General features: G+C 43.0%; 2 protein-coding genes across 2 annotated transcripts in view; both read right to left on the reverse strand.

Moving 5' to 3' along the window:
• LOC311017401 (homeobox protein Hox-C4a) overlaps window positions 1-11059 on the reverse strand; it is a 54209-nt gene extending 43150 nt beyond the window's left edge. The window contains exon 1 of the mRNA XM_084015710.1: window positions 11045-11059. The gene's annotated coding sequence lies outside the window, so the exon portion shown is untranslated. The remainder of the gene's footprint in view (window positions 1-11044) is intronic.
• hoxc9a (homeobox C9a) lies at window positions 2072-4700 on the reverse strand. The gene is made up of 2 exons (XM_084016387.1): window positions 3934-4700; window positions 2072-2859 (listed from the first exon to the last, which is right to left on the reverse strand). Exons 1-2 carry the CDS (start codon window positions 4475-4477, stop codon window positions 2615-2617), a joined length of 789 nt encoding a protein of 262 aa, XP_083872513.1. The 5' UTR covers window positions 4478-4700; the 3' UTR covers window positions 2072-2614.
• Window positions 11060-12094: the final 1035 nt, after the last annotated feature.

Here is a 12094-nt window from a genome sequence, read left to right on the forward strand (position 1 = left end):
ACATAATTCCGTATTATTACATCTAAATGCAGATGTTATTGCTCTTTGTCCAAACCGGACCTGTCTGAGCAAAATGGTCCTGTGTTAATCTGTAGATGTAGCAACAACAAAAAAGGAAGCCTACAACATTACAATTAACTAACTACCGTATTACCATTTGACAACACTGGAGGTGTTGTTTGAACTGAACAAGTGACAAAAAAAGTACACTCCCATAATATATATATATTATATATATACACACACACACAATTATATTACATATGTATGAAAACATTAAAAAGGGTTTGTTCACACACTCCGTGGCCGAGGCAACACCCAGCTCGGTGTTCCCGGAGTGCTGCTCTGTGGCCTGTTACACAGAATGCGGTGGGTGACCGAATCTGTCATTTTGTCATCGATAGGTTACTCTTCATTTTTCAGCCAAGCCACAGAGCTGCAGAGGAGCCCTTCGACACGCGGAGCCTGCTCGAAGCGTGGACCAACAGCGTCATCTAGTGTCCACACGTGTGCTTAAACCTGAGGGAGTCCACCAATCAGAAGCGAGTCTGATGGGAACAGAGAGGGTCTCCCCCATTTGTCAAAGCCGTGTGTGTATAACGTCCTTTTCCTTAAATAAAAGAGCTAAAGGAGCCGTTAAGCATCGGATCTGTAACTACACGCCTCCAGACTGCTCGCTTTTACAGCAGGCTTAAAATAGTCGCTGTCTTTTTTTCCCTGTCGTGGCCACTATAGCCTACCTGCTCTTACACAACAGACAGACAGAGAGAACCGCGCTCTGCAGCACTCATATTTATGCACAATAACTATTGACGTTTTCGCATCTAATTGTAGACTAATAGACCACTCATGTGATGAAGTGCGTGGAGGTTGCTGCCGGGCCCATCAGGCAAAAAGTCCCCCTGAACGGTCCGCATGACTCCCCTTTGAAGGAGTCCACCACCACCACCGTCCATTAAAACCATAAAGTAATTTAGCCCAGACGTCTAGCCAGTTAGGGGAGTTTGCTTTGTTCGTCTGCATTTGAGACAAACAGCCGAGCTCCAACAGGGGCTGTAAAACTGGCATTTTTGTCCGAGCTGAGCGGAAATGCACTGGATTAGGCTTTGAAATTACAGCATCCTGTCCGCATTGTTCGCCGCCACAAAAAGGCAATTTAGGCCAACCCCAGGAAACAAATGCGGGACTTGGGAAATTGTCTCTCACTTTAACACTCGAATGTTTAAATGTAATCCACGGCTCTCTGGTCAGCTGCTGGCCTCGCGGACTCACAAAAACAAGCAAAAATATCAAAGAGAATTTAAGAAGGTGATGCGTTTAGTAAAATCTGTATAAATATCGCGGTGGTTTATATTTATATTAAGTAACGAATACGAAATCTGCACGTTAAAAAAGTTTGTGTTCATTCCAACACACACGGGGCTATACAACACATACCGCATGTGCCTCGCGCATGTATAATTTGCTCGAATTAAAATGTTTTGTTAAGTGAACTATATGTCACCTACATTAATAAACCGTAAACACGACAGCGGAATTAAATATATAAACACACACCTTAAAATATACATTAAAATAAAGTAGTATTGAGTTTATTTGGGCGCGTGCACACATCCCTAAATATAAGCATAACTATAAACTTGGTTGAGGATTGCAGAAAGCTAGACTCCGGTGATGGAGCAGCGCTTTGCTAAATTTAAAGGGTGTTGTGTTGTAAGTCTGGAGTGCGCTGACAAGTTTTCGCCCTCGACATTATCAGCGCTCATATTGGCCTCAGCCTTGTTCTCGGAGGAACGCTCGTCAGGCGAAACGGCTTTAATGAAGAAATATTGAGCCCCTAATTAATTAGCAGCACGTAACCAATGGTGATTCGGCAACTCCATTCCCATTGCTGCGTTTGAATCGGTTAAATACGGTGGTAATAAATGGCATCCTGTTTGTTGGGCCCTCTCTCCACGTCACGTCGTGCGCTTGGATGTGAACACGGTATCCCACGTCGAGGCACAATGAATACAGCGTACAAGCACTTAGGGATTATGTTTATATTTGCAGAAGTCTAGATCTACACTCTATTGTTAAACTCAGAGGCTACAATCGAAAAAAAGGGAGATGCACAAATACAGCAACAACTATCACAAAAAAAAAAAAATACAAGACAGACAAGTCGGATCGCAGATGTTCTGTTTCTGTACAAAATACAACACCTGCACAACAACGTGGAAACAAACATTCACATCATAAATTATGGGAGTTTGTGAAATTCAAAAGAATTCAAGTATTCTCTTTCTCCAGACAGTCTTAACGCGTCCAAACTGCACTTCTATATTCTCTTACAAAAAACTAAAACAAAACAAAAGGTATTTCAAAGTAAAAGCAGAATGTAATTATGTCCTACAAGTTGTTTTTTTTGTTCTTTTCTTATATGGTGGACACAGATTTGTGCACTGGAAATAACATAATCAGCATCAAACAGTCTCGAAGTTAAGGTTAATACAAAAATCCAACAAAGTGATAAATATGAAGAGGGAGAGGGGAAGGAGGGGTGATCGTGTGTTTTGGTACATCTGTGCTGTCCTAGTGGTTATTATGGTTTGTTTTGTGACTGTAGTCCACATTATTGTTCTTTCCTGTCGGTCTTCTCTTTGTTCATTTTCTTCATCTTCATTCGCCGGTTCTGAAACCAGATTTTGACCTGCCTCTCGGTCAGATTCAGGACCCTCGCGACCTCGAACCGGCGGTCTCTAGTGAGGTACATATTGAACAAAAACTCCTTTTCCAATTCCAGAGTCTGGTACTTTGTGTAAGGGCATCGCTTCTTCCTCGTGGAGCGAGCGTGGATCCAATTTGCCACAGGGTTATCTGCAAGTAAAAACCACAATGATAATAATAATAATAGTAATAATAATAACAAAAACAATAATAATAAAACAACTAACAAAACTAATGGCAATAATGACAAATCACTACCACGTGAGTGTTTAGCATTTAAAAAATGTGCCTCTGGATGTACAGCAATTCTGAGTGCTCATCACAAGGTGCTACATTTTAAAACTATGTCAAAGCATGCATCACTTTGCTGTTCAGTAAACATTTTGGGGGAAAGATTCTCAGCCTCAGACTACCCGACCCTAACACTGATTTGCTTCCTTGTCCCCTTGACTTTTCAGTAACACCGTCGTAAAATACTCAATGCGCTTATTCACTTTATTGGCCCATAAAATGGCCCGTGGTTCAAGCCTTTACAGGTCCGTGGTGAAAGTCCTCCAGTATGTCCCTGCATTCCTCAAGTTGGCTGGAAGAGTCGTGTGAATTTTTTGTTTTGGACCCAGAGAGGAGAGCAACTTTTCATAAGCAGCTCCACACGTACCCTCGTCTCATTATGGTGTGGAGGGGGTAATATGGGATCAAACGCAGCCTAAATGTGTCCCCTTTCCCCTCCGAACACCACCTCCGGTAAAAAGCAGGACTAAAGTCGGACTTCTGTGGCTGCGTGTGCCGTATGTAATGGCACGGGGTCAAAATATGGTCGTAAAAATGCACCATAAAGCATTTACTTATGAATGGGATTATTTCGTCTGTCGGTTTAAGTTTTTCTTTAAAAGAAGAGCACCTTGCATGTTTTTAACATCATGCAACAGCCTTCCAAATTCAACGTCCTCCTGTAGGGTTGAGTCCATGTTTACAACCCGTCTGGTTTTATAGCCCCAATATTAGCCTAGTAGCGTTTGTCTTTTATAGGCTAGTTCCTCGAGCTTCCCCCCCTAGCAGAGACCATTCTGGGCTGAGCTGGGAAGGAAGGATGAAAACGCCTTATTATTTCACTTCATGCAAGGCGTTAAAATGCCTCTCCGTACAAGTTAGCTTCACACAATCCCAAAAAAACAAATTCCCACCCGGTTATGAAAAAAAAAGACGGTAGGAGTTTGAACTTACTCGGATCTAGCTCCGGCTTCTCGTCTTTATGTTTCCCCGTAGCCAGGAGCTCCGGCTCGGGAGAGGGGAGACTCTGCTGCGTCTTGTCCCGCATGTCAGTGGACGAGCAGTACAGATAATCCGTGTAGGTACGTCCGCTGGAACCGAGGCACTCGGCGGCTCTGTGCTCCTGAAAGGCGTCGGGCTTCAGCCCATAATGCCTGCTGTTTCCCGGATAGCCATGGAAAGGCACGGCGCCTGATATCGGCTCCAGCCATGAGCGCATATACCTCGAGTCTGTGGCTAAGTGAGGTTGGTGACTGTATGGATGGTAAACCACTGATGACTGGGAGTGCACGGGGGTCCAGGAGGTGGAGAAGACGGGTGGCTTGGGTGCGAAGCTGCAGGAAGGATAGTCGGCGCACTCCGGTACTAGGGACGTCGGACGAGGGCCGGCTGGGTGCGAACCGGGAGCCGAAAACCGAGCCGCCGCAAGGACATCCTCGTTTTCATGGTTGATCAAGGAGTCCACATAATAATTACTTATGGGACCCGTGGTCGACATGTCGAAGCCTCCCTGACTCTTTTACATGCATCCGATTATTATATGGAGTGTATGTGTACTTTTTTATCTAGCCATAGAACAATCAAGGCAGGTAATTATTTCTCAACGCTTGCCCGCCTGCTATTGGCTGCCGCGCCGACACGTGATTATATTTACCCCCACAAAAATTGTACAGTGGATCAATGCGCCGCTTATCCTCGGATCCCAGTGCACATAAATCGGATTATAGAATATGCTCTTTTGCTCTTTCTCGGGGAACGCGTTAGAGGTAACTTCAACGAGCATGTTTCTTTAGAAAGAAAACGCGCCTTTGTCGTAGCGGATCTCTCTGCAGTCGCAGCACAGCCCATGCGCGCATTGGTCTAAAACCGAGCGAGGCACTATTTGATGGTGTAATCAATCTCTGTCTGGCGAAATCCGTAGCCCCCATGTTATTGCAATGGGTTGCATTACAACATTTAACTGTGTATTGAATCGCTGGCGCCTTTTTCATCTTTCTCAAAGCAGCAGCAGTGTGGATAAAGCGGAGGGGTTTTATAAGTTCCTGTGGAATGCTGTTTATCTGTTAACGGAGAGAGAAGCCTTCACAGCGGCCACATATAGACCAGACAGCCGAGAGAGGGATTCGAAATACGGGGTGCAGGATAGACCTACAATTAATTTTGCAGCGTTTTAACGAGGGCGCAACAGAGCAACCGTTTCCTAAATGGGATCCGAGTAGATAGAAGAGGAGGGGATCCAGATTCTTGACAAGGAGCCCACTACAGCGGGGTTATATTCGGCTAGTGGCCGTCCATGTTTTTATGCCCATCAATAAATTTTAACGAGGACCATTTGATTGTTCATAAACTTGTCGTTAATAAGTCCGCATCCGAGTTCCTCGCTCAACATAATAAAAAATAAAAAAAACACCAGCACTTTACGCACGTGGAACAATTCATATCAAACAAGAGAGGCCAGAGACAGGAAATAAGACTTCAGAGGGGGCTAAAAAAGGGGGTTAATTAAAGGGCTAAATAGATGAAAGCTTTCATAACGGGGATAATGTTACTGTTGCATCTAATAGCAGACGGGTTCTGTTCGCCCTGAGATGTAGTTGTCACTTAGTAGGCTGTAAAACAAGTCTGGACTCCTCTGCAGGGCTGCAGCGACGCGGCACGCCATACAGTACTAATACACACGATGGAGCATGTTCTCGGAGTCACAGTGGAACACAAATTAGACTAACTGTGACATAAATACTTAAAGTTTATGCGCGCGTGCGGGCCGGATGGGGTCGATGACAACACGGCTGATGTATTGGACACGTTATGCGCTGCGGTGACTTTGGTGCAGAAATGTATGTGTACATTTCGGAGAAACGGTGATGCTGCTGTTTGAGGACTGCTTCCGTATGTGATTTTTTTAATTTTTTTATCGTTTTTGTTGTGCTGCAGGCTATTTATTAAACGTGCGACATGTACGATGATGTGCGTAATTGGCGTTTTGATGTGTGTGAAAGCTAATCGAATTGAACTACAGCGAACTTTAACAGGGTGGAGCGAAATACGAGGATGTGCAAACCTGCAAGAGTGACACTTTAATCTTTGCGGCAAAACAAACCACACTCAACTCTGCTGGAATGAAATCAAACTGAGTCCCATTATACGAAATGACAGCTTAACCAGAGACCACATTTAAAAGTAAATCCCAAACTATGAGTGATGACTCTGCGTGCGGTCTAAACGTTATAGTACATATCTATTTAGGTGTTTACGTTTAGGGAAATCTAAATAATACAAAAACTTTAAGTGTGTGAGGATTTTTTTTAAACAAATCTTCCATTCCCAGCGCCAAGGTGCAAGGATGACATGACGTCACTAATTAGTCTGGGCCAAATTGCACTTTATATCAGATTCTTTCTTACACTTGGAAATTAACCGAGGTAATAAGCAATATTTTGACTCCGTGGCGCAAAATTAAATGTACTCAGCCTGCGCGTTAGGAGGTGCGGTGTGTGCCACGGCAGCTGAGTTCAGATTCAACCATGAAATTTAAAAGGCCAGACGCGAGACCTTAACCCGGATAACGCCAAACGGCGTCCCGGTGAGCGCCGATGAATGTGCAAGTCTGCGCCGAGGCAAACATTTCCCCACATGTGCGCGGAAAACGCAGCCGTTTGGTCAATTTAGCACATCTAAAAATAGATCAATTCTAAGGATTTGTGCAGGTTGAAGGTCCGAGTGCGTTCATCTTGTGCTGCCATTAAAACCGAATGGGGGAAAAGTGCTGCGCGGCCATTGATTACGATAACATATGGTCAAATAAATACATGATATAGCTCGTATCTGTGACCACCGTGATCCAATGAATATCTTTGTGTGTGTGTGTGTGTGCGCGCGCTATAAGTGTGTGTGCCCATTAATGACAAATGTTGATTTAGTTTGTTTTTTTGTTTGTTTACAATGCATACTGCAGTCGTTTAAACCATGTTTCTTGTGCTATAATAAAAAGATTTCATCGTACAATAATCCTTCGTTGTGTCTTATTTCTGTCTAACTGTTCTTCGTGAACACAGATCACACTGCCGAAGGAAGAGCTCATTGTTGCATCGCCAAACCTTTTCGTATTTCACGTTTTCACTTCGTCCTTCACGTTTTTACAGCAACACAGCTTGCTATGGTCGGCAAAACAAAAACTAGCCAATTGTCAATTTTGTTTTGAACACTCCGCCACAGTTTGGCAAAATGAAATGTAAAATAAAATGAAAATAAAGAGTAGACATTGACACGTAAAGCAACGTTGAAGGAGACAAATGAGAGGAAGCTGCTTTATGATGGGCGCCATATTCGTCTGCAGGCGAGAGAACTCAGTTTTATTCTCATCGGTTGGTTGAAACCCACAAACGTGCGTGAGAAGGCTTCACAAAGAACAACACACCACACCCATATCCTCCTATGTGATATGTTGCATTCTTTGTGTTTTCATCTTCACGTAATTCATACGTTTATAACGGCTTCATCAATAAATAATGATAATAAAGGTAATGCTGTGATTCCGCCTCCCTGTCTATGACAATATTCAGTTGCACGACTCGGTTTTCTTCGTAAAAACTCAACAAAAACCCTGCAGCGTGACGCAGAGGACGGGCCTACAGGACGGAACAACCAACACATAGAAGCTATTCATGTAAACCTTTAAGCCGTTATACTTCAAGTGGAGGCTTACGGACAAAGACGCAGTCTGGGTGCGTTCGCCGCAGTGCAGCGATGCTTCATATTAATATGGAATATCATTTTGGAGAAAGACCTTTGTACCGATCATTTTAAAATAACACAAATAAATATAACCCGCCTATTGAATAAGGCAGATTCAATTAAGAACACGGACCTGCCCGCAGGTTAATCAACAAGATCAAATATACAGATGGTCTGTCGATCATGGCTGCAGATTACTTTGTTTGTATTAATATTATCATAAAACAGATGGTAACACAGATAACGGCCGACTATGAAGATCAAATAAACTCCCGTGTACGTTAATTAGAGATGATCAATCTTCGTCAGGGTTTTCACTTCCTTCATCGCAACGGGTTTGTGTAATTTCTGGGCGGATGAATAAGAAGCGTTGCAACACACTTTCTTTGATCTAGCTCGCACGCTCACTTTGGCGGCCCTGTGTGATGGCAGGGCGAAGGCACATCAAGTTATGTCAATAATAAGGATATTAAATGTAACTTCATCCAGGAGTGACAGCATTAAAGAAGAGTGCATTCTCCCACGAAGCTCCAGATCAATCAGGCAGTTGTTATTGAGTCAAAACACGCGCATGGACAGTTTGATCAAATACGTGGATTCACTTGAAACAATTATCATATTTAAAATGACCCATGTGCTGGTCGGAAGCTTCCGCGCAACCAAACGCCACTGTGTGATCAGAAAAGCCACAAAACAATCCGTATTACCCAGAATAACATGCATCTCTTTATATGGCACATTACGATTTTTTATTTTTATTTTAAATTCTTCTTCAAGAATGTCATGAAAGCATTTTAAACCAACACAACTGATGAGATCCCTCCGTTTTCAGCACCCATATCGCTGATCAATACTATAGTCTCGTGGTGAGGCCTCCCGCGGTGATAGACATTTTTGTACGTTTGGTATTTCCTACAAAACAGTTTCACTTGGTTAGAAGGCGAAGTCATTTCATAGTGACGACGATCCCTTTCATTTAAAGGTGATATTTTTACAGTTTAGATGAATCCCTGTATCAAAGCACGCAATGTGGATTATATATATATATATATATATATATATATATATATATATATATGTGTGTATAAATTATTCCAAATGATTGTCATTTTAAAACGTGAACGTGCAAAAAACATCAAAAACGACTGAACAAATCAAGTGAAAATTATCTTGTCCAACACTTTATAAATATAGCTCGAGGAGTTCATTTCCCCATATATCTCACAAGAATAAATTAATGTATGTCAGAAAAGAGGAAAGGGGAAAAAGAGACGGGAAAGCCGTTAGCATATTTGGTTCATGTCTGATCATGCCAGTGGTAACGCATCTCGAGCTGTCCCAAGGAAGTGGCTGACTAAAGCCTTCAGTTCCTGTGCGCCACTACAAAGTGAAATAAATTGCTTTATGTGTATATGGTTTTAGGGCGAATGTGTGCAGCTCTCGAGGCTGTTTCCAGCGCTGTAAAGTCTTTGTCAGTGATGCATTCCACGGGAGACACTCATTCACTGGGCTGAATGAAAGTGACTTTGGATTCCAGACTGTCTCTTCCAGTTGCACTACCGCCAAAGGGAGGGGGGGGGGGGGGGGGGGGTGTGTAGAGAAAACAAGGGGAAATAGTGACCAGCATCCACACCGGACCGCCTTAGAGCCAAGATGCTGACTGATCAATAAACAAGTTATTGTGCGTCTTTTCGATATCACTTTAGAATATTGTTATTTTCCTTCTTGGATTATATTAATTTCACCTCCAGTAAATATCAATAATGTTAGCGATCAAATGGATTAGTCGATTATGCGAGACTTTAATAAAGTTAGGCCTATCCTTGTGATGGTTATTTGCTCACTACAGATGGAAACACATTATTGTTATAACAACCAGCAATCAGTTGAATAGTTCATCGCTGTGAAACGTTCTCCAAGATATGCAACAAAACAAGATTGAGAACAGTCAAAGCATGACACGAACACGCTGAGTTATTTAAAAAACACAAATACTGTTTGCAGGAATTTCACCGAAAGAAAATGAAATCAATAAACAGGCCTCAATGAACAAAATGTGACTTCTAATAGCATGTCATGAATGTTCGGATGTGTGGTGTGTTTAAGTTTGTGGAAAACAACCTTTTTAAAATTAAGAATTTTTATATAATCTATATATATATATATATATATATATATATATATATATATATATATATATATATATATATATATATATATATGAATAATAGCCCCCCTTTAAGTTTAAAACTTTGCAGCAAATAGGAAATTGGGATGGCACGGCATTCTCGAATAACACATTTCAAGCAGTGGTGTACAAGAACAAGACTCAGATGATGGAAACGTCAAAACACATCCGCTTCCTGTTATAGATTCATTGTCACAAACATTAATGAGTCAAATATGTGACATCTGGATCATCACGAAGCAGCTGAAACCCCTAAACCCAAGCAGACAGTCACTGATGACAGATGCAATATAACGCGGTCTAAAACTTTACCCCACGTTGTTTACAACCCATTCTCCTCCTGAGAGCCTCACAAGGGTTTACAGCCCACCACAAAATAACAGCAAAGAAAGAAAACGTCTCAATCCAAGGTATTGCAGCTCAGTTCATTTACAATGCCATTTGCGGGGGGACCAGGGTGACTATAGGGGGTAATTCAGCGGAAATTGTGCCCTTGATGAAGACGAACTGACGTAATCAAGGCAGTTTCTTGTTGCCGAGCCAGGAAGCCAACCCCAACAACATGAAACTACCTAAACCACGCTTCAGCTTCGCGCAAAAGGGGTTAAAATCCATGGAAAGGACAATGCAATGCAAAAAGCCAAGAGAGGATTTACACTATTCAGCACAAAGAGAAAAGGCGAGTACCAACACAATAGAACAACGTGTGCTGCTAAAGCTGCGATCAATAGAATATCTCATCACTAGACAACTTATATGTGCTCGCTATTGCTTCACTTGTTCGCTCCTTTAAAAACAAAACGTGCCACTCCTATATCTCCTATTGTTCCAAGTCCCCAAAAATAGCGTTGTAGCAGCACAACCCAACAATGTATTCAGCTGTTCCACAAGTAAAAAAAAAAAGAAGATAATTCAGCAAACACAGCGCAGAAATAATCAGCAACAAGCGTTTTAAATGCAGAGGCAAAGAAAGCAGAAACCAGCAGCGCGCTGATTGATCAACAACTCAGAAAGTATCGATGTGTGCAGGCGTGCACCATGTGTGCCACGAGAGCTGTCAAGGCGAGCTCCCCCTGACAGATGTTGCACACTCTCCGAAACAGGAAATCAAAAAAGATCACGTAAAAAAAATGGGAGTCCTACCTTCCCGTTGCCTGCCGCGGACGCCTTCTCCCGGTGCGTTTTGGTTATCCACGTGTTTGCCGTGATGCCATGTTGTTATTATTGTTCCTGCATCCGCCCGCGGTCGCCGCGTCTTCTCTTTTTTTTTTTATCCACCATCTTTTTCTTATCTCCCCGCTGCCCGTGAAGCTCCATTATCCGCGTGGAGGCGGCTGCCTCCTCGCAGCCCAGCGTCTCGGCTGGATCCTGCACATTGCAGTCTCTGCTATGAATTAGCCCTCCTCCACACACACCTTTAAACGCATCTTTACTGCTGCAGCACATTATATTTGCAGATCATAAAATCCACCCCCAACGCTTTCCAGGGCGAACCTGACATTAGAATTTTATGACCTTGACTTACTGTGGTCACCTGGATAATATTTAAATCAACGTTATGGTCTCTCACTTCTATTAAAACTGCCATGATCTACTTCTCTCATCCGCAGTGTCTCGCCCTCCCTCTCATTTGCACCACTATGCCAGGGGAAGGACAAAGTTGGGTAATACCTTTTCAATTTCCCCCTCCTTTTATTGTTTGGGATCGTTTGCCATGACATAGCTTAATGTCGCCTGGTGCACATTACACCGCACGGATATGCCCCAGCAGCAGACACCAACGAAGAAGCTGCACAAAGTGGTAAAACATGCATTATGTTTCAGCAAAGTAAAACTGCTTAAATGCCAGGATATTTGTTTTCAGATATAAACAGCGATTTGCCTCCTCCTTTCGTTTGCTTCGTGCTATCAGTTCGAGGCAACAGCATCTCTCTGTTCCAACGCTGCTGGAAGTGTTCACCTGGAACTCAAGTCTAGTCTGCAGGTTGCAGCGTGATAGGAAGGCACGTGCGTGTGTGTGTGTGTGCGTGTGTGTGTGTGTGATCGTTGTGCACAAAGGCAACTTTGATAAATGATTATTGAATGCATTAGGAGATGACATACGTCTGGCTTCATCTGTCGTGTGCGTGCATGTGCGTGCGTGTGAATCTGTGTGTGTGCGTGTGTGCGTGTGTATGTGTGTGTGTGTGTGGG

Source organism: Eutrigla gurnardus (assembly GCF_963514095.1).
Source record: "Eutrigla gurnardus genome assembly, chromosome: 8".
In the NCBI taxonomy this organism is placed as follows: Eukaryota; Metazoa; Chordata; class Actinopteri; order Perciformes; family Triglidae; genus Eutrigla; species Eutrigla gurnardus.